The sequence below is a fragment of the Dermacentor andersoni genome, chromosome 4 (assembly GCF_023375885.2).
Source record: "Dermacentor andersoni chromosome 4, qqDerAnde1_hic_scaffold, whole genome shotgun sequence".
In the NCBI taxonomy this organism is placed as follows: domain Eukaryota; kingdom Metazoa; phylum Arthropoda; class Arachnida; order Ixodida; family Ixodidae; genus Dermacentor; species Dermacentor andersoni.
Genome location: NC_092817.1, coordinates 36,223,434 through 36,244,968, shown reverse-complemented (window position 1 = coordinate 36,244,968; position 21,535 = coordinate 36,223,434). Strand labels below are relative to the sequence as shown.

Genomic DNA, 21,535 nt, shown 5'->3' with positions numbered 1-21,535 from the left:
AAAAGTGATGTAAATTCATTAACACGTTATGCCACGTTACTTTCACCATATACGTGGTGCGTATAGTTGTAGTGTTTGTAGCCGTTTCATTGGTGCAACAAAAGAGTCGATCTCATCTGAAACGTCGTTTGTAGAATTGGACACAAAGGGCGCTGTGGGCGGAACCGCGAGATACTTCTTTTGCTCGCAGTAAGAAGACATAAAAAAAGAAGAAAGAAAAAGAGGTCTTGACAATTTTGATTGCAAAATCAATTTGATTTGAAGGGAGAAAAGATGAGAATGCGGTCAATAATGTTAAAATGATTAGAGCAGCCTACTCAGTTGGCTGTTTTTGTGCTGCGGAGCTGCAGATGAAAATTTTCAATTTTGAGACCATATACAGGAAAACGACAGCCAGACTCGGCAAAAGTATGAAAAAGCAAATAAAATTCACCGTTAAACAGCTACTAGAAGGCTCATGTTAGACCGAAACGTTAGTGCAGGCAGAGGTGCAGGTCTATGGTGCAGGCGATAGCGCAAGTCTACAGATGACTGCAGCCACGTCTCACAAAGAACCCTTCTGCCCTCTTGCGTTTGCAAACGTTGCCAAGCCGGAGAATTTGCTAGTGTTGTTACTGAGGTACTGCGTTTGGACGGTCTTGCCTGTACTTGCCGCGAAAGTTTCAATTTGCATTTGCCTCGCGTCTTTTTCTCTTTATTCTATGGTAGCGTTGACAACGTCACACTGTAAACCTAGGTGATATGATTAAAAAAGGAAAATCATGAACTTCACGGGTAAAGTTATTCCATGGTTGTCTATATATTTGGTCTTTATTGTTAAGAGAACTGTCTTGTAACTTGTGCTTTGTTGACATTTCAGAGTTCGACTCGAAACAACGACTTGGTGTATTAGGCCGACTAAATCAGTAGTGAAGAAATTCATAAACAAAAGAACATGAGCTTTACAGGTGAGGTTGTGCCAGCAATACTGACACGTTGCTGCAACTCATGTCTTTGTTGACATTGCAGAGTGTGACTCGGAGCAGCACCTTGTGAGCACGTCCTTTCTCAGCGGGTTAAGTCCACTCAACCAGACTGGATCGATTTCCCTCATCGAGAGAGTGAAAGAAAAGCTTCGGGAAAACACGCGGAAGTTGCTGTGCCTCCCTCTCACGCCGCACCAAACGCTGCCAGAGTCCCTGTGTGAAGATACATTTTTCGGTTTGCCAGTTATTGTGCGCAGCTTGATCGAGTTGCACCATGGCATCACACAGCTGTACGGTAAGCCACTGGCTCAGCTCCTTTCCTTCATTCGGAATACGTTCATGTTGTAATCGAAAAATCAACAACAAAAGGAAATGCTACATTATTGACGATCATGCCGTTGCCAGTGAAGTGTACCCTTAGAGGCAAAAATCTAAAGCAGAGTTCCTCGAATATTTAGCCTTACAATTATCAGAAAGGCGACCATCACGACTGCAGGAGTCCAAACGCATACACAAAGACACTGTGTTTCAATATCTATACTTACCAAATTAACAATATTTCATTTATCAACTATTTAACTCATTACACTCTGTGGCACATGTTCCAATTCAAAAATTGTAACCAGTGAGTTTGCAGGGTACATCCACTCGGGATGAATTCTGAGGATGATAACAATTTTGAGAAATGCGTTCCCAAAGTGTATGAAAAAATGTATAGGTGTTGCAGCTATTTTTGTCGTGTAATACATAAGAAGATGTCTTGTCTAAAAAAAAAAAAAAATTTGCGGAACAGTGCATTTCACCACAAGTTGGACGGTGCCTATCCGAAAACCTGTGCAAGCTTAAAAATTAATTCCACGCAGATGTGCCTCGAGAAGTCACTGCAGCTTCAATTCAGAATTTGCAACATGCATTATGGTTTCTTGTTTGAGTAGTGCTAGCCTCATTAAACACATACTTCAGCATATGTACTTCAAGCCCGGCTAGCCACTATTCTGGAGCTCTTTAATATGTTCAGCCCAAGGTTTAAAGATATGCGCTCTGCCACACTGCAGACAATTTTTAAAAACTCAGTATAACTCATTTTGAAAGACAATATTTAAAAGTTATGGTTAAAGAAGGCACTCTTCTTTTAAAATTTATTTTATCTATTATTTTTTCTTTAGTCTTTCTATATTAGTGCAACAGTAGTGACACTAGTAATAATAATATATGGTTGTATAAATAATGATGTATTAATACATGCAATTACTATATCAATATATCAATAACTAAGAAGAACACTGCATGTTCAAAGGCAAAATGTCAACAGAAAAGTTTGGTCTGGTTTTCCTCTACCGTATTTGAATGTGCATGTTGCCTCTTTTTTGACCAATCTACTGAGTGAACGTCAGTTGTCTGGAATATTCGGCTTTGGTTCTTGCTGTGTTGTTTTTACAGATTGGCAGAGGGAATGCTTGAGCCTTCCTGCTCTCAGTCAGAGGAAGAACCTCATCTACTCGCTTCCCACAAGTGGAGGCAAGACTCTGGTCGCAGAAATCTTGGCCTTTAAGGAGATACTGTGCTGTCGCAAAAATGTGCTCTTCATTCTACCGTATGTGTCCATTGTTCAGGAGAAGGTGTGTACGTTAATTGTTCTCCTTTGCATCTCTGTCATTCTTGTCCGATCACACTTTACCTGTGAAAGAATACAGAAGCATCAACCTCTTTTTGTGGTCGAGTTGGTTCGTGTTCAAACTTTCAACTAAAGTCAGTGGGAAAAATTGCCGGAAAAAAAGAGAGAAGCAAACAGACAGAGTGCTATCTGCTCTCTCCTTCTTCTTCAGTGAATTTTTTGCTCTGCTTCAGTTCTAATCACTCAACCGACCTTTGAGGGCTCATGCTCTTCACGTCATGTCACGCCACGCACACAGTTAAGCAGTCAATGAGTTGATAAGGATGATAAGGAGTGATGAGGGGTTATATATGACCCACCATCGTTGATAATGGTTTGATATGGATGGATAAGGTGCTAAAGAGTGATAAGGGCCTATAATGGTTGGAGCAATTCTGATAAGGTTAATAAGCACTAATAAGGGTTCATAAAGGTCGGATCAAGTCTGATAAGGTTGCTAAGGTCTGATAAGAGTTAATAAGGGTTTAATCATGTGCCATAAGGTTTTTAAGGACAGATAAGGGTTGATGAGGATCGATTTCGATGAGGTTGATACCGACTGATAAGGCTTGGATTGAGTCCGACAGGGTTGATAACCGATAAGGGTTTATACTGGTCAGACCAAGTGTCGTATAGTTAATTATGACACCGGGCTGCGTGGAGATGAGCAAGTGGCAAAATGCTTACACATGTTTAGACAACTTCTAGAGGAGTTTCTGTGTGAATTTTTCATTCTTCAAACAATTATTGTTGGTTGTGGAAGCATTAATGTGCAGCATATCACTGTTGTAAAGTGGCTGAAGTGTAGTCAAGTCTTAAAAGATGTAACTTTTTTTTCCACCTGCCTATTTTTGTGCTACACTGTATTTCTCTTATGAAGACAAGGTGTAAATGTTTTATTTATTTATTTATTTATTTAATGATTTATTTATCAATAAGTTCAATGGTTAATCCTTGCTAGCTCAAGCTGTCAACTGCAATTTTCATTATTGCCTTTGCAGACGTGCTTTTATAGTCCTGCAGCAGCTGCAGTTGCAGTGTTGTGCTTTTTGCATAGCTTTGCCATAAACAGCAGTCTTGGCCAGTCTTGCGTTATCTGTGCAAGTGGAGTGTTTATAACTCTGTCTGGGACAGGTGCGGTCCATGTCGAGCTTTGGAGTAGACCTCAACTTTCTCGTGGAAGAGTATGCAGGCAGTAGGGGTGCCCTGCCACCTCCGAAAAGAAGGCAGCGTTGTGCTGTCTACTTTGCCACCATTGAGAAGGCACACTTTCTGGTGGACTCGCTGATTGAACAGAACAGACTGAGCGAGCTGGGCCTGGTTGTGGTTGATGAAGTGAGTCATTTTTGCAGTTGCATGTTGCATACCTAAGCCAAGGTCAACACACGAGTGCCTGTTTACAGTGACCTTACTGAACATACTCAGTGTTAAAGAATCAACATGTTGCGTAATCAAACAATATGTAGTATATTTAATCAAACTCTAGTATTTTTCGGCTTCGACCGTAGTGTTCTTAAATTATAAGGTTGGCAAATCTGGTGCTGTTACAGTGCAGCATCTTGCATAGGTTTACAAAGCATGCCACAGTATACTAAGCATCTTTCTCCTTTGGCTGTGCAGCTGCATATGCTGGGTGCTGGGAGCAGCAGGGGAGCCATACTTGAAAGCACGCTTGTGAAAGTCAAGCACATCTCCCGTGAGTGCTGTTTATGTCTGAATCACGTGTTGACACTTGATGCCATAAGTGTGCTGGCGGCTGTAACGTTTGTGGTCTGTTAAGAAAGGTTAAAGGGGTCCTGAAGCACCCCTCGGGTTTGGTGAAAAAACATAGTCCGCGGATAGCTTATGCTGCTGTGAACATCTCGGCCAAGTTTTGCTGTTGTATGCGTCACGTGGAGCTCACAAGCAGAGCACGAAGTCACCTTTCTCTCAAATACTCTTTTCAACAGAAACCTTGCTTCTCATTCTATTCTGGATGCTTTATTTCACAATAAAGCGCATTTCCACATAGCTAACATCAACCTAAAAGGGCATTTGAATCAGTGCACTTCTTCCTACTGTTACTGTGTATATTTATTGAAGAAGTTCAGTAAACAGGCTGAAGTAAGTGAGAATGTGCTTTCAAATTTTGACAATAATTACATACTCCTGGAAGAAACCGACTATTGTCTGCTCATGCTCGGCTGCAGCTGCCCGCGTTGGAATAAAACTTTGGCCACCCTGCTTATCGGTGTCATAGCCGGTGAGTCTTGCTAATTTTGGCTAGTTTTGAACGCTCAACTATCCTTGAACCATGTGAAACTTAAGGCCAGACTACACTCATGCTTGCCAGCGCGCGCTCACTCTTGGCCGCTCCTAGTACCACGCCTTCAGACTAATTGATAGCGTTTCAAAAAATGCGCAAGTTGGATGTGGCTACTATTTGTTGGTCAAGTTGGTGAAGGACAAAGCCGGTCCGCACCATGTAGCAAGGTCAGACTGTAGCATATGAGCGCGAGCACGCACTCAAGCCCTGTCATGCACAAAGCAAATGATGCGCATATGCACTACAGTTGCACGCAGCTGCGGTCTGCGACGTAGTGTAGATACCGCAGCCGCTGTGGGGTGCCGTAACGAGTTCACTGGCTAAGCACACTGTGGGTTGCTAAGGGCAACCGAATTTGGCTTACGTTTGGTGCGTTGTGGGTGCCAAAATCTGAAGTAGTGGCGTCTACGCTAACATGTAAAATCGAATTTTAACTGTGCGCCACAGTGACATTTAGAAGGCGGAGCGTTGTGTCTTCGCCTTCAATGCCTTTGCAGTGCAGGACATTGAAGAAGGAGTGGAAGCACAGCAAAGGCCCTGTTACTTTTTGGCAAAGGTACTTTTTGTGGCAAAGTATTTCTGAAATAGCCTATTTTAACTTCAAATGCATTTATGCTCTTCAATAAAAAGTGTTTCAGGGCCCCTTTAAAGGCAGCATTGGCCATTGACGTCAAACAAAGCTATCAAAAACAAGCTGACAGTATCAGTGCTGGTTTTACTCTCAGTGTACCTGTTCGTATACCTGTTCTTGTTAGATAGCTACTCGAAGGCAACCGTGTGAGTAGTATATAGCAAGAAACATATGCTATGCTATGACACTGCATCTGATACACTGTGTGACACATCTGAAAGATCTGTGCTGCAGCTTTTGGAATTTGTTGTAATCTCTTGGAACCTATTGAAATTTGTTGGATGCAGTTTTCAGTTTGGCAGGCTATATGTGGGATCATGCGCACAATTGTGCTATGCAGGCAGTAAGCTATAGTTCGTTTTTGGTCCATAGTTTATTCAATTTCATATAATTCAGGCTTGTGAAAAATTAAACAAAGAGCCTGTGTGCCTATAGTGTGGATTAACATGAGTGGACTATATTTGTTTTATGTGTTGCCATGTAATGTAAGGGGGAATCCAGGTCTTCTTTTTTTTTTTTTTTCAGCACTCACTCATATTGTGGGCATGAGTGCTACTATTGGAAATATGGATGACCTTGCTTCCTTTCTTGGTGCTGAAGTTTTCGTTGGATCCTTTCGCCCGGTATGTCCTGCTCATCATTGCATTCCAAGCCAGACAATTTACATCATTGAAGTCCAGTTGCATAAAGTGCTGTCACCCATAGCTTACTACATGATGCATGGTCTCACATTGCTGTCTTGAAATTGTTTCTTGCAAGTGAAAATGTCATCCAGTTCACAGTAAGTTATTTTTTGTGCATTATTTAGTGAGACTTCTTCACCTTGTGGTTAAACGTTTTCAGTGTGAGATGTCAGTGCGTACAAATTGTAAGAATTGTCAGTCCAATTTGAACATCATTCTACAGTAAATCATATATAACTTTAATATTTGAATCGAATTCCATATGAATGTTTTGCATGCTTTTAATAATTTATATGAGTGAGCTCCCTTCAGAAATAGTAACCTTGTCCCAAAGGATATAGTATCTGGAAGATTGTTTACATTTACTGCTGCATTATGTGGCTCCAGTGTCTGACAAAGTTGTTTTCTATTTCTTTCTTTGGATTAAATTGGCAATATTTATTGTGTTTCTTAAGTTAAAAAGTTTTAAAAGTTGTTTCAGGGACCCTTGAAGCTTGTGGTACTGCTTGTGGCAGCGTGACATTTCTGTCAGTAGTGCAACTTAAATAAAGGCTTAAATGTTGTTGGTATGACACGCTTCTCAAACAGGTTGAGTTGAGGGAGTACATCAAAGTGGAAGACTACATCTTTGAACAGCAGGGAAAATATGAAGAGGAACCCTTTCGGGTTGTCCGCAAGCTTCCTAAGGTAGTTTCTCTAATTCTGTTTCTTGTGTATTTCAAGCTCAGATTTCTCGGGACTTTCACCCCTGGCATGCCTGAAGTGTCATGTACACCCCTTGCATGAAGTATGCAGGCTGCTAACTGTGCAGTCGAAACTGACTGCAGGCCTGTGTAGTGGCAGTCCTGTTGTACGTGTGGCATGCAAAGCTTTCTAGGGTGAGGGATACTGCTCACCTTTCTGAGCTTTGGAGCTCTGCATAGTCAGTAATAACTCCATTACACAGCTTGAAGGGACACTAAAGGAAACTATTAAGCCAAGTTAGTTCCATAGATTATTGCTGCACGTTTGCTGCACCTGCTCCTGAAACATTTTTTGCTCGTGGATGTTGGTTACTATGTTCTCAGCACAGCTAATCAACCCTCTGCTGTCACTACCCTTGTATACACTAGCAAGGCCAGATGCAGGACCCCGAGCAGCTGTCTCTTCTGGTTGCAGAGACAGTGCCACAGCACTCGTGTCTCGTCTTCTGCCCAACGAAGCAGAACTGTGAGAGTGTGGCGCTGCTTCTGGCTCGTTTCCTGCCTCAGTGAGTGTTTGTCATCATCTGTGTTTGGCTTTCAGGCATGGCATTACAGAAGCAGATTCTTGTTGGCCTCTCCAGGCTATAATTTGAAGAGCTTTATTTGCATGACCACTAGTGGCTTACACGCTTGTGGGACTTGAAAATGGGTTGGGCATTTTCCTAAATGTGAAATGTGCTTAGTCAATATTCTCACTGTTCTTTTTTTCTGACTCTTGTTGATGATAAACCATCAGGAACTGTAGAACTGTGTCAAGCCAAGCTAGTCGGTACTACAACGTGCGATCATGTGTTCATACCGTAGACAGCAGCAAGGTCAGCAGTGAGTTACGTCAATACTTGACAAATGTAGCCCAGCATACTTTCCACTGTGGCATCGCCGGGTGTTCTGCGATGGGCCATTGCTGATGTCGGCATGTTTCTAGTAATTTTATGTAAACTGTTTCTTCACACGGACAACTGCACGATCGTGGATTACTTGTGAATTCACATGGTGGTAATGAATGTGGTGTGGATATATTGAAATTTTGTTCATCTTGAAACTTGGGTTATTTAAGAAAAGCTTCAGAACAATAGGCTAGTGGGAACAGAAATGCACAATATCACCTTTCCCATGTTCATCTCTCTGTGTTCTTTGCGTGCTCATTTATTATTCCTAATTCAAAAATATTCTTTAGTTTTACAATGTAAAGCTAATGGATGTTTACTATACTGTTCAGGATGCAAGTGTTCAAATAAGCGTTCAATGAAAAAGTGGCTTAAGTAATGGCATGGATAGAATTGGATAATACAAAAATAAATGTGGTTGTTAGTGCATGAGCTGTGTTCTTGAGATAAGACAACTCATTCAAATTTAATCAGCATATCTAGTAATTGTAGTATGTAGTAACTTAATCTTGGTGGCTAGATAGGTCATCATTTTTTTCTGTTACAAGACTTGTGTGCAATGTTTTGTGCTTCGGGAAAAGTTATCTGCTCTGTGGCTGCACCTGCAGTTAAAGCAGAGCGCATGTTGTTGCAATGCAGTCTTGTGGGCCCAGCCAGTTCATCCTTGATCTTTATTATGAGCTTGATGAATTCGACAAAGCTGAGAGGACAGTGCAGTTTTATTGGTGATGTTTCAGGTCATTACTGGACCATAGGCGTGAGCAGAAGGAAGCTTTGCTACAGACACTGCGAGCAGAAGTAGGCCAGGTTTGTCGGGTCCTGCGGCAGACGTTGCCCATGGGTGTGGCTTACCATCATAGCGGGCTGACGGTGGAGGAGCGCCGCATTGTGGAGGATGCATACACTTCTGGTGTGCTCTGCTGTCTCACGTGCACCTCAACTCTGGCAGCTGGTGTCAACCTACCAGCCAAGAGGTGCTGTCTCTTGTATTTTTACTTGAGCTCAGTTAAAGTTTACCTGTAAAATAGCACCTGCAAAGAGGCAGCTGCGAAAAAGTGGCTGTTAAACAGGGCTGCATTCATACCACTCATAGGGTGCCTTCAGTTCACATTTTACTCTTGCATGTGCTAATGGCAAATGGTGTCCTTCTAGCACGTGATATGAAGTGTGCACACTTTTGGCGCAGCACCTTATTGTTAACGTATGATGTTTTTGAACGTCATTTGCCATTGTCTGCTCTGATTTTATATCTTATTATTGTACAATGGAAACTGACCATTGCAGCGTTTAACACCAGAACCTTCTCGAGTGAAGCTAGCCTAGCAGGACTCTTTGAGGAACTATCAGGCATTGTTTGAGATATCATTGGCCTTAGTGAGGTTAGAAGAACTGGTGAGGCTTATACAGTGCGGACAAATGGCCACGTCCTCTGCTATAAAAGACAACCAGATAAGAAGCAGTACGGTGTAGGATTCTTAATCCATAAGGACACAGCGGGCAATATTGACGATTCTACAGCATTATTGAAAGGGTAACAGTAGTCATAATAGAGCTGAATAGGAGGTATAGAATAAAGGTAGTACAAACCTACGCTCCAACCTCCAGCCACGATGGGGAAGAAATAGAACAGTTTTATGAAGATGTTGACATAGCGATGCGAAAAGTGCAACCTCAGTATACTGTAGTCATGGGTGACTTCAGTGCAAAAGTGGTGAAAAAAGAGGCTGGTGAACAAGTGATTGGCAACTAGGGCGTGGATTCTAGAAACACTTGAGGAGAGATGTTGGTAGAATTCGCAGAAAGGAATAACCTGCGAATAATGAACACTTACTTCAGAAAGCGTTGGAATAAAAAGTGGACCTGCAAAAGCCCTAATGGTGAAACAAGAAATTAAATTGATTTCATACTTTCTGCCGATCCCAGCATAGTGCAGGATGTGGAAGTTTTAGGTAGGGTAAAGTGCAGTGATCATAGGTTAGTGAGGGCAAGGATTCACCTCAATTTGAACAGAGAAAGACTAAAATTGGTCAAGAAGAAACAGGCCAACCAAGATGCAGCAAGGGTAAAAGCAGACCAATTCAGGTTGGCTCTTGCAAACAAATATGCAGCCTTAGAACAGAGAGATGAAGATGACATAGAGGCAATGATTGAAACCGTAATTAGGCTGTCTTTAGAAGCAGCAATTGAGGTGGGAGGTAAGGCACCAAGGCAACCAGTCGGTAAGCTCTCCCAAGTAACAAAGGACCTAATAAATAAACGACAAAGAATGGAAGTATCAACTCAAGAGATCAGATAGAATTCGCGGAACTGTCGAAACTAATCAACAAGGAGAAAATAAGGGATATTCGAAATTATAATGCGAGAAAGACTGAGGAAGCACTAAAATATGGACGCATCCTGAAAACAGTGAGAAGGAAACTAGGCATCGGACAAACCAAGATGCATGCACTAAAAGATAAGCAGGGTAACAGCATAAGCAATGTTGAAGATATAGTAAAAGCAGCGAAAGAATTATATACTGACCTGTACAGTACCCAAAGCAGCCACGATACTTCCATTAAAAGTAGCAATGAAAAGGTTACAGAGGCTCCTTCTATAACTACCGGCAAAGTTAGAAGCGCCTTGCAAGACATGAAATGTGGGAAAGGGGGCAGGAGAAGATGGACTACCAGTCGATTTAATCAAAGATGGCGGAGACATAATGCTTAAAAAACTAGCAGCCCTTTATACGAACTGCCTATCGACTTCAAGGTTCCTAGAGAACTTGAAGAATGCCAACATTATACTAATCCACAAAAAGGGAGATGTTAAAGAATTGACAAATTATAGGCCCATTAGCTTACTCCCAGTCTTATACAAAATATTCACCAAGATAACTTCCAATAGAATAAGGGCAACACTGGACTTTAGTCCACCAAGGGAACAGGCAGGTTTCAGGAAGGGATACTCTACAATGGATTACATCCATGTCATCAATCAGGTAATCGAGAAATACACAGAGTCTCGGCCTCTCTGTATGGCTTTCATAGATTATGAAAAGGCATTTAATTCAGTAGAGATACTAGCAGTCGTAGAGGCATTACGTAATCAAGGAGTACAGGCCACTTACATAAATATCTTGGAAAGTATCTACAGAGATTCCACAGCTACCTTAATTCTCCACAAGAAAAGTAGGAAGATATCTATAAAGAAAGGGGTCAGACAAGGAGACAAAATTTCTACAATGCTATTCACTGTGTGCTGGGAAGAAGTATTCAATCTATTAAACTGGGAAGGCTTGGGAGTAAGGATCAACGACGAATATCTCAGCAACCTTCGATTTGCAGATAACATTGTCCTGTTCAGCAACCCTGGGGACGAGTTACTATAAATGATTGACAGGGTGTCTACCAACCGGGAAAACTGGGAATTATCAGGTATTTTGAGTAGTCTGGAAAAAGTCGGGGAAAACTCAGGGAATTGGTGCCTCTATCAGGGAAAATTAGCTGTGATTTTATTGAAAGGGTCGCAAGTCGCGGTAATGCTAGCTCAAGTAACAGACAGGAATTGTAATGAATCGTCTTTGACAGCCTGTTGTCTTCTGGAGGAATTGCCAGTGTACAGTCGACGACCGACTTTCCGGTTTCCCGATAATTTGGAGGGCTTCGCGGCACCGCCACGTACCCCGTAGAGTCAATGTATCAGAAAGTCTGAAATTTCGGACGCAAGAACTCTTCGCCCTCCCATTTTACGGACGTTTTGCCGTGACCGCAGGTCCGAAACGGCATTAATCAAAGCCACCACCGCTACCATTTCGATTACCTCGCTGCCTCGAACCGGCACTCTCGCACGCAGATCCGCTGGCAGCCATAGCCACCACTGCGGCAACGCTAGGCCTAGCTGCTTTGATGTTTGCTATGAAGCTTCCTGGGTGTCGTGTTTTTAATTGAAAGAATTTGTTGCTGTCAGCAATGGCACGGACTCCGCCTTTTTGGTCATCACGATTGGCTTAGAAGCTTGGAAAGCATGGTGCGTTGCATAATGCCGGTTTCCGAAAGTCAGCTTCGCCTCTGTACAGAAATGTTACTTGGTGAAGCATTTGCACGAGTATTGCAGTGAAGCATAACAAGCGTGGGGAGGGGCTATGGAATTAAGAATGTTGTGTCAAGAGACAGAAAGAGCGGTTTGGATCAGAGAGCAAACAGGAATAGCTGGTATTTTAATTCACATTAAGAGAAAGAAATGGAGTTGGGCAGGCCATGTAATGTGTAGGTTAGATAATTGGTGGACCATTAGGGTTACAGAATGGGTGCCAAGAGAAGGGAAGCACAGTCGAGGACGGCAGAAGACTACCAAAGTGGGGTGATGAAATTAAGAAAGACGAAGGCGCAAGCTTAAATCAGTTGGCACAGGACAGGGTTAATTGGAGATCGCAGGGACAGGCCTTCATCCTGCAGTGGACATAAAGTAGGCTTATGATGATGATGATGATGATTGTACAAGTGGAGGATAGTCATGCATTGATCCTTGTAACTCGAAGTGGAAATGCTCTAAAGGCTGTAGCCCACAATCATACAACAAAGGTTATGTTATGGCTCACAGCTACTCTCCTTTGCTAACTAGCTTAAGTAATGTTTGGTACGTGCGTGCCTACTAATGCAACTACTGCAGTGATGTTTCGTTAGCACTAAGTCATGTCTACACATTGACGGTTTGTTGCAGGGTGATCCTCAAGTCGCCCTACACTGGCACTGAGTTTCTTACTCGAAGTGTCTATCAGCAAATGGCTGGACGTGCTGGGCGGGCAGGCATTGACTCATCTGGAGAGAGCATCCTCATCGTACCCAATAAAGATAAAGAAAAGGTCTCGTCTTGCTTTCCAGTGATGTGTGGGTAGTGTTCTATAATTGGCCAGACTTCTCACCATGATTTGTCGGGCCTGTTCCTCTAGGTGCGGAGGCTTCTGGAGGCTCCTATTGACAGCTGCTATTCCAATCTTCTTCAAGATGAACAGAAGGTCTTGAAAATGTTGCTACTCAGTTTGATAGGACTGCAAGTAAGTTGAGAAGAATGTCAATACATGTTCCGGAGACTCATAAGCACAGGCAATCAACATGATGTTGGTTTCATCACTCCGCGTAGTGGTGCTGGAAGTAAATTCAGTAAGTGATGCTGAACAGTTCATCGAACCCTTGTTGGGTGCTGCACCTCGAAGCTATCTGAAAGATTGAATTTGAGTTCATTTGCAACAATGTTGTGGGAGACCCAGGAGTAAAAGCTGTTTATACAGCTTGAGAGGACCTGGCCACCCTACACACACGTTGGCATAATGGTAGTTGCAACAGAAGACAAGCAGATTCCGATGTGTTATATCAAGCCGAACTATTATATGTCTACGAGAAATGATAAGGATAACATATAGATAGATAAAGAAGGCGGTTTTATTTAAGAGTCAATTTCGAGCTGAGTTGGCAGTAAAAGGAAGGAGTGGTATTTAGCAGGCCATTTAATTTTACGATACAGATGATAAGTTTATTTGCTACAGACTTACTTTTACAGATTTATTTACTATAGAAGATGTAGGTTACTGTGGATCATTTCTCTGATATTGTACCGTGAAAAAGCAATTGTGTTGTGAGGGGAAGTGGCATTTAGCACTCGTGTTGCCAAACAGGCAGTTTTATAGCTCTATGTAGCTGTAAATGCAAATGTGCAGTTCCCCAACGAAGGATTCCTTAAATCATCTACTAGTGAAAATTTGTTTGAGAAACCTCATTCTGCAACAGCAATACAGTATGGTAAACAAGTTGTGTATGTTGAGCCTCGCAGCTCAATAAAGAGGTAATGCATCACTGAGAAAAGAAAAATTGAGGAGCTGATTAGTCTCAGGATAAAATGTTTTTGAGCACTAATGAGGATATAGTAGCCAATAGCTGGTTTCTTAGGAGGCAGTATGAATTTGTTCCTTTCAATGGTGACCTTTTGTCTCGTCTTACACCGATTAAAATCAATAAATATTTGGTCTCTCTATAGGTTGCCAAGTCCGAAGACTCTCTTGCCGAAGTGATGGATGCAACACTACTTGCCCTACAGCAACGAAAAGAGGGAAAGGACCCATCGCAAACTCTGCACCAAGTTCTTGACGACCTGATTACAGCTGACCTTATCTTGAAACACAGTTCTACTGGAGAGCTACGTGCTACCCCACTTGGATGCGCTGCTTTCAAAGGTAAGCTCGCGCCTTGTACTTCATTTAAGCTACGCATAGAGTGTAGGCATGATGGCCAACTTACTGCTGCTTGCTTCAGAGATGCTCGCTCTGTGCTTCAGAAGTGTAGCTTTTTTGCTTGATTTTGGCATTAAAAGGAGAGTCCTCCGGTGCTTTTGGACGCATTGATGACTCTGCCTCGCTGCTTCTCATATTGCATGAATACAGATTCAAAACAAATAGTGCATGACAGAGATCGGCTCATGTGATTAGTAGTTATTCAGCTGAGGAATTCCTAGAACAAAAAGTACTTATGTTGCTCCACTTTCTGCTTTCCACCCTAATTTCGAAGCCTGCGCATCTGCTTTTTGACTCTCGCAGTAAGATGAGCTCTAGCATCCATTACTAAATACTCGGGGCATATGGAATTTTGCACCTCACATTGAGCGTGTTGTTATTTTTACCTGCGAGTGCAGATGGTGCCATTACCAGAGCTACAATTTTGCAGTAGTACTCGCAACTTGAATTAACGTAGACTAAACTCTGATGGATGTAGAGGGAGCCAGCATCTTTGTTCAGAGATAAACTCCAATAAAACTGCGACTTGGGCAAATTGATAAATCATCATTTCAATATATAGCAGCGCACAAAAACCAGAGCTGATAGGTAGAATGGCACACTCCACTAGCGCTGAGGAACTAATATGAACTAGTCAGTGCTGGTGGTGTGTCGATCTTCCTATCTATTCTGGTTTTTGTTCACTGTTACTATTTATTGAATATTTGTTCAGGGGTTCATGCCATGACATGGATGCTGAAGAAAACACTGGTCCATGCCAGTACATGCTTGTCATTTGTGGTAGTATTTGATTTGATGAAAACCATTGTTATAATAAACACAGCAGGAATTTGTGGATCTGTCATTTCGCATCTCCTGAAGATGCAAAAGCACAGTTTTTTTTCATAAGACTAGGAGACATATAAGGACCGGAGTACTAGAAGGACCCACAAAAATTGTGTGTACTACAGAAGCTGAAATCAAATGCCACATCATGCGATTCTGTTAGCCTCGGTATACCAACCTCCTCTAATGACGCCCGTCCCGCTCTCCAGGGCCATGTGCGCTGTGCCCCTTAGGTAGGATTTCGCCCACATAGTTGCCACCTCATTTGAGATAGTTTGGTATGTGGTAACCTTAGTGGACCCTGCCATCACAGGCATGGAGGCACGTAGGAAGTAACGGGTGGTTTTGTGCTACTGCAGGTGTTGTTCTTCTCTTCAAAATGCGTTGCCTTGAAACGTGGAGAAAGGCTGGGGCCCACGAATACAGAATTTTCATAGTGTCACTTGCGCTTACCACCGCAGTTAGGGGAGTTGCCAGTGCTCTCGCCTCGAAGATCGTCCAGAACGCCCGAGCATGGTCTATTTTCCCACGCACTTCTTAATTTTTCTTCAAATCAGCTGTTGTGCACCTTAAACTGCGGTGTGTATTTTCTTACTAATTTTTGTCCTGCTGTCTTGCACCTAGGAATAGATCAGATGTTTTGAGGAACACACTTTTGTCGCATTTTTGCTTAGCGAAAACGTCTGGTGTGCGTCTTTCATTTTGAGAGAAATAAATAGCATTAGTCTGCACTCTAAATGCTAAAGTTGTTGCCTTTTTTCATATTTACGCTCACTATCTTGTAAAATTGTGTGGTGCAACATTGTTATGCTGTTGTATCTGCGCGCCCTGGATGCTGACTTAATCGCCTGAAAGTGTTTGTGGGTGCAAAAGGCATCATTGTTGCTTGGCCGACATCCCCAAACGCAGCAATTTGCATCGGAGGGACGGCTTGGTTGCCTGCACACATTTGCCAGGCAAAAGGTTTCCTCATTTCCCTGAAACTGCCCCGAAATGCCACCGGTCGTTCTTGGGGTAATCCTTGGGTTATTAGGCATAATGTTGGCTACCTGATGCCTGTGTTCGCTACATCCTTAGCGCCTTTCTGCTGCTTAAGCGGTGAGCCACATCTGCGTAACGTGTGGTGGTTAGGTGTGTCACCTGGCTGACAACACACACTCGACTGGTTCGCATGCTTAAACCTTCACTAATCTCAGCATATGTTTGTCACACCTTCCGTGTGCGCTTGTTTCAAATCCCTCCGCAGCAGACACAACCAAAGTGAGCCGACTGTAATGTACCGCTTGCCTATCACATGACTAGGACCTACTTCTCCCCTACATTTTTTATGACTAGGCTTCAATATTGTCATGTGTCATTTCCTCGTAGTGTATCCCTTCCTTCATGTGCCAGAAAAGCTTTTTTAATACATAGCAGAGTAAAATTTTATTCAGTTTAACTCTTCAATTGGGAAATTAATTTTTCACTGACAGCTGTGCCTCGGAAACTTTTTGGATATGTGTTGGGGGAAAACTTATTTCAATGCTAATTTTCTTTCTTTTTGCTACATAGTGCATACAGCATAATAGAGAATAATGTGGTTACCCTTCATTACAGGTGGCATCACTCACTGTATTACTCAGCTCATGATCACTGTCTCATAAGATGTACAGATTTAGAAGGGCACACCTCGCAGTATACCACTGTGTTGCGGAGCCTGAGTAGATACACTTTCTTTCTATCTTGGGGCTGTGACAGACACGTCTGACACACTCCTGTATTGAGCGCTCAAACACCCTTCTAGCAATGCTTGCAGTGACACTGTTGTTGAAATGCATGTCTACATTGTGACACAGGCTTTATAGACCCATCCATCGCGAGCACTCTGCGTCAAGAGCTCTGGGCAGCACTGTCCTCCCTGTCCCTGCGATGCCCCCTGCACCTGCTGTACTTGGTCACACCAAGGCAGCTGCCCACTGGCAGGCTTGATCCCCCAGCCTACTACCGCTTGGTGAGTCTGGATGAACAGTGGCATCTCTGCATGCTGGACATGGCAGCAGACTAATTAAATATGTTACCTGTACTGATTTATTTATCCATGTTAGCACAACATTCTTTACTTGGCATCTGTTGACTGTAGCTTGTAGTAGTGGGGAGAGAGAGAGAGCTCTTTAATTAAATGCAGACTTCCGCTGGCATGTGTACGGTCGCCTACATGCGGGAGGGGATGAGGGATTGAAAGACTGTGTGGAGAGAGAGGGCAGAAAAAGTGATAATGGTGTGAAAAAGGTAGACTTAGTGTTTAGGTGTAAAATGAAGGCAATGTGAAAATGAATTTTGATCAGTTAAACCTCGATATAAACAAGTCGATAAAATCAGCAGTTTGCTTCATTCTATTAATGCGATAGCAATAAGGAGCACGTGTCGCAGAAAATCCGGTGTCAGCATCGGACGTCGTTTTGGCAAATAGATTTTCGAACCACCCATACCCAGGCCCTCCATGTGGCGCAATGAACTTACTGAACTAATTGTATTTCTCAAGCTAAAATACCTAGAAAAATCTTAAAATACGACTTACACTAACCTACAGACGTGATAGCTCTCGGATTGTAATTTGAACATACTGTAAAACCTCGTTAAACTGTACAGTATGTTTTTTAATACATAGCAGAGTAAAATTTTATTCAGTTTAACTCTTCAACTGGGAAATTAATTTTTCACTGACAGCTGTGAAACAAACTACTGTATTAAACAGTAGTTTGTTTTAAAAGTAGTAAAGTCAAATCCCTGGCTCAGCGGCCATTGCACATATAATGTGTTTGGTATCTGCATAAACTGTACCAGCTTATTGCATACATATCGGTTAACTGCAGTGCTTCCACTTTTCGTCGCGCAAACACGATGATGCGTCGTCTCCATTGGGTGGCCGGGCAGAACAACGAGCCTCAGAGCTCAGAACAACGAGCCTCAGAGATCAGAACAACGGCTCTCCAAGCGTCCTGTGCATTTGCGCATGAAGCCACATCAACATCATTTCGGTGCCATGCCAGAGAGCGCTGTGGCGTCGTGCAAGCGGGGACTGACGTCATGCCGAAGCTCGGATAAAAAAGATGCAGGGTGATCAGCATAGAAGAAAAACTGCACATGGTTCGTGGTATCGAATGCAACACGAAGAAGTCGGCGCTGGCACGCGACATGGATCTACTGTTGGCTACGGTGTGTGGCATTTGGAATGCAAAGAAGTTGCTCGGCAGCGCTGCTGTGACCGCGAAGAGGTGTCGGTTATGAGGTTCGAATTTTCGCCATCGTTGCGTCTGTTGTTGCCGAAATGTCGCCTAGCGACAGTGATAAGAATGACACGGAAAGCGACAGCATGGGCGATTCAGGCCCGACAGTGGCAGAAGCTGCGTGTTACATCAACTTCATGAATGCAATCATGGTGACGAGAACAGCACCCCGAAATGAAAAGCTGCCCCGCGACTTCTGCAACACTACCGCGTCTGTGCACGGAGAATATGCAACGTGGACAAGGAATCTGCCATGTGATTGTTTGCCGAGAAGAAGGGGCTGTCTGAAAAGCTGGCTCGCAGCTTCAGTAAGTTTGAGGTCGCTGCTAGGCCGCGGCGGCATCAAACGAAAATAACACTTTTGTCATGCAAAGTGAATAAATACTGCATGTCTTTCCCCTTTCATCGCATTCTCTCTGAGTTCCGTTTTTGACAGGTAAGTGGGCGATCTCATGCTATTTCGGTTAAACAGTACTACCGTTTAGTACATACTTTTTCCAAGCTCCGGCCAACTACGGTTTAATGAGGTTTCACTGTATGAAAAAACATAATTCTGTTACGAGAAAACTCAAACAAACCCCTTTTCCAGCGCTTCTACAATTCATAGACCGCTGACGGCGTCTGCCATTTGCGCATGCCAGCGCTTGAATATTTTGGAGTCCACGTAGCGGCACACCCGTTTCCGTGAAACACTTCCAAATGGTACTCACCTCTGCTGCATTGTGGCCCACTCAAGAGGCCGCGTTTCGAAAGAAATGCATAGCATTTGCTGCGAGCACTTTCCGGTAAACATTACGGTTACATATGCTGGAGTTGCTAAGAAGCGTGAGAAGCAGTCAGGGATCTTTTAGTGCTGTTACGTTCCACTGTTAAAGGCGAAGCTTAAGCGTCTTCCAAATCTTTGGAAATTCTATCTTCTATGCCAATATGTAGAGTCGCCGATGGATTTTTCTTACATGGCAGGGGCCGCAATGTTTTTCAGAATTATAAGGCACTCGAGAACAGCAAATATGGATGTGAAAGAAATTATTTTGTTGATGGCAACACATTGGCAGTACAAAGCCAAGCCAGCCACGCTTTCTCGTTCACTCCGCTCTCGAGGCTGATAGTGTTGCTGGCAGTGGGATGACGCTGTCACTAAAAGCGCTGTCAGCAGAGAGTGAATGCATCATCTGCCTCTCACTTCAACACGTCTCAGAAACTCGAAATTACGCAACTTCCAGCACTAAATGCCACACCATCTCAGCTCACCCACTCTTTGCACGTGTGGCAGATTACCTCTCAAACAGCATGCGGGCTGCGTATGCACTCAACCATGGTGATCACCACGTACAGCCATGGCCGCGCTAAAAAAAGGAGATGCCTGACAATCTGCCTCCACCTTCCCCCAACCCTCACGCACTTGATCGTGTTATCGTGAGCTCGCTCCCCTCCCCTCTATCCCCTTGCTTGCATGGGAAGACTGCACTCATCAAGCAACCATCCTCATTTCACCCTTGCACGCTTTCACCCGCACCTAAAGCATACAGAGCACAGGGCGCGATAAGATATTATTGCACTTAGAGTTTACATGGAACATGATGTTGATCTGCTTCCGGTCACGTGATGCGCGATTTGAGAGGTGCGGGGCAAGCACCTTTCAGATATTCCTTCACGGTGGCAGTAAAAGTTCTTTATACTGAAATCATGTGTAAAGACACTTTGTTAAATATAAGTTCAATATATATGGTATTCTATAGACAAGGAGCCGTAAAAAGTTATTTGGAGAATTTCGTTATATTTAAGCTCCTTATATTTAAGCTCCTTATATCAAGGTTTACTTGTATACAGTAGATCTTCATTAATTCGACTCCAGTCAATTTAATTTTTGGTTAATTTGATCCTGATTATAGGTCCCAGCTGGCGCCCATACTTTTCTATGGCAGCAACCTTTAGTTATTTCGATCCTAAATTAGCCTTTGCCAGATAATTCAAACTTGGCTTGTCCTCACGCACGCACCCAAACCCTAATGATGACCGCTGCGGGAATTTCAATAGTGGCAGAGTCAGTGTCGGCGGCGCTCCTATTGAAAATGCTTGTTTTTTTCATGCCCCAGAAAGATTTTAAAGCGACAAGGGTAGCTTACAATGAATTATTACAGTGTTTACACGATTCTACCACACGCTTGTTTTACAGAAAAAATTAGAAAATTGCTTGGGTTGTGCCAGCTCCATATGAAACCAAAAACACATTCGCAAAACCCATTGCCTACTTCACAAGATGGCATTCCTGGATGGCGACAAAACAATTTTTTGTTTTTGCATAGCATGAAGACGACACGCCACTTTCAGTCTGATTACAAAAGCACATTTAGGTTATTTTGCAACAAGCCGCATCACGTTCCTTGCGTTCCACAGATCGCATGTGTGTCAGAACGAATTAGCAAAGTGGTTAGTGCAGGTGTGGATCATCAGCCTGCTTGCTATTATAGCGGAGTTGTTTGCTAAATGCAGAATATAAAACACACTATGGACCGTATTAAAAATGACATGTTGTGGTTCTTTATCGATCGCGATAAAGTACTGTCTGAGTAATGATGATGGACATTAAGTAAATTAAATTATGCGAAATTCCCTAGTTTTGCATTTCTCTTTTTGCCAGAATTGGAGTCATGCTATGTTTTTCTTGCTAGAAAAGTGAGTGTGAATTCGATTTGTACTTCGTTAGGAGCTCTTATGTAATTTTCAGTTTACCCATAACCCATAAAAAGTGGGTGCACTTTCAATTCGAGGACGTGTTCGAATTGGGGCAAATACTGGTAAATCAATCAGCGCTGTGTTTTGGTGTTTTTTCTTCCTCTTGTTTAACTTGACCTGCTGGATAGTTTGACCAATTTCATCAGTTTTATCTGGGTCAAATTAATGGAAGGCAACTGTGTATGGAATTTCCTAAAGCTTGTTAAGCAAGCCAATATCACGAAGGTAAGCGGACAACAAGCTTAAAGCCTGCTGTTGCCTAGAAGGACACAGCATAGGAACTAATGTGTTTCTCAGTGTCAGTGGTTCCTGACTAATATTACAGTGAAACCTCCTTAAACCGTAGTTGGCGGGAGCACGCAAAAGGTACGTGCTAAACGGTAGTATTGTTTAACCGAAATAGCATGAGAACGAACACTTACCTGTCAGAAACGGAACTCAGAGAGGGTGCGATGAAAGGGAAAAAAGACATGCAGTATTTGTTCACTTCACACGACAAGTGTTATTTTCGTTTGACGCTGCCGCGGCCTAGCAGCGACAGTGGCCTCAAACTTAGTGAAGCTGCGAGGCAGCTT

General features: G+C 43.0%; 1 protein-coding gene across 2 annotated transcripts in view; it reads left to right on the top strand.

Moving 5' to 3' along the window:
* The first annotated feature begins 13 nt into the window (after window positions 1–13).
* Window positions 14–21,535, top strand: part of mus301 (mutagen-sensitive 301) — a 67,191-nt gene continuing 45,669 nt past the window's right edge. For both annotated transcript variants that reach the window (XM_055073603.1, XM_050183672.2), the window contains exons 1-14: window positions 14–774; window positions 860–947; window positions 1,009–1,260; window positions 2,406–2,584; window positions 3,754–3,954; window positions 4,240–4,315; window positions 6,081–6,178; window positions 6,827–6,925; window positions 7,351–7,487; window positions 8,606–8,842; window positions 12,570–12,711; window positions 12,799–12,903; window positions 13,881–14,076; window positions 16,794–16,948. In XM_055073603.1, the coding sequence (XP_054929578.1) occupies window positions 935–947; window positions 1,009–1,260; window positions 2,406–2,584; window positions 3,754–3,954; window positions 4,240–4,315; window positions 6,081–6,178; window positions 6,827–6,925; window positions 7,351–7,487; window positions 8,606–8,842; window positions 12,570–12,711; window positions 12,799–12,903; window positions 13,881–14,076; window positions 16,794–16,948 (1,890 nt within the window). In that variant the 5' untranslated portion in view covers window positions 14–774; window positions 860–934. The remainder of the gene's footprint in view (window positions 775–859; window positions 948–1,008; window positions 1,261–2,405; window positions 2,585–3,753; window positions 3,955–4,239; window positions 4,316–6,080; window positions 6,179–6,826; window positions 6,926–7,350; window positions 7,488–8,605; window positions 8,843–12,569; window positions 12,712–12,798; window positions 12,904–13,880; window positions 14,077–16,793; window positions 16,949–21,535) is intronic.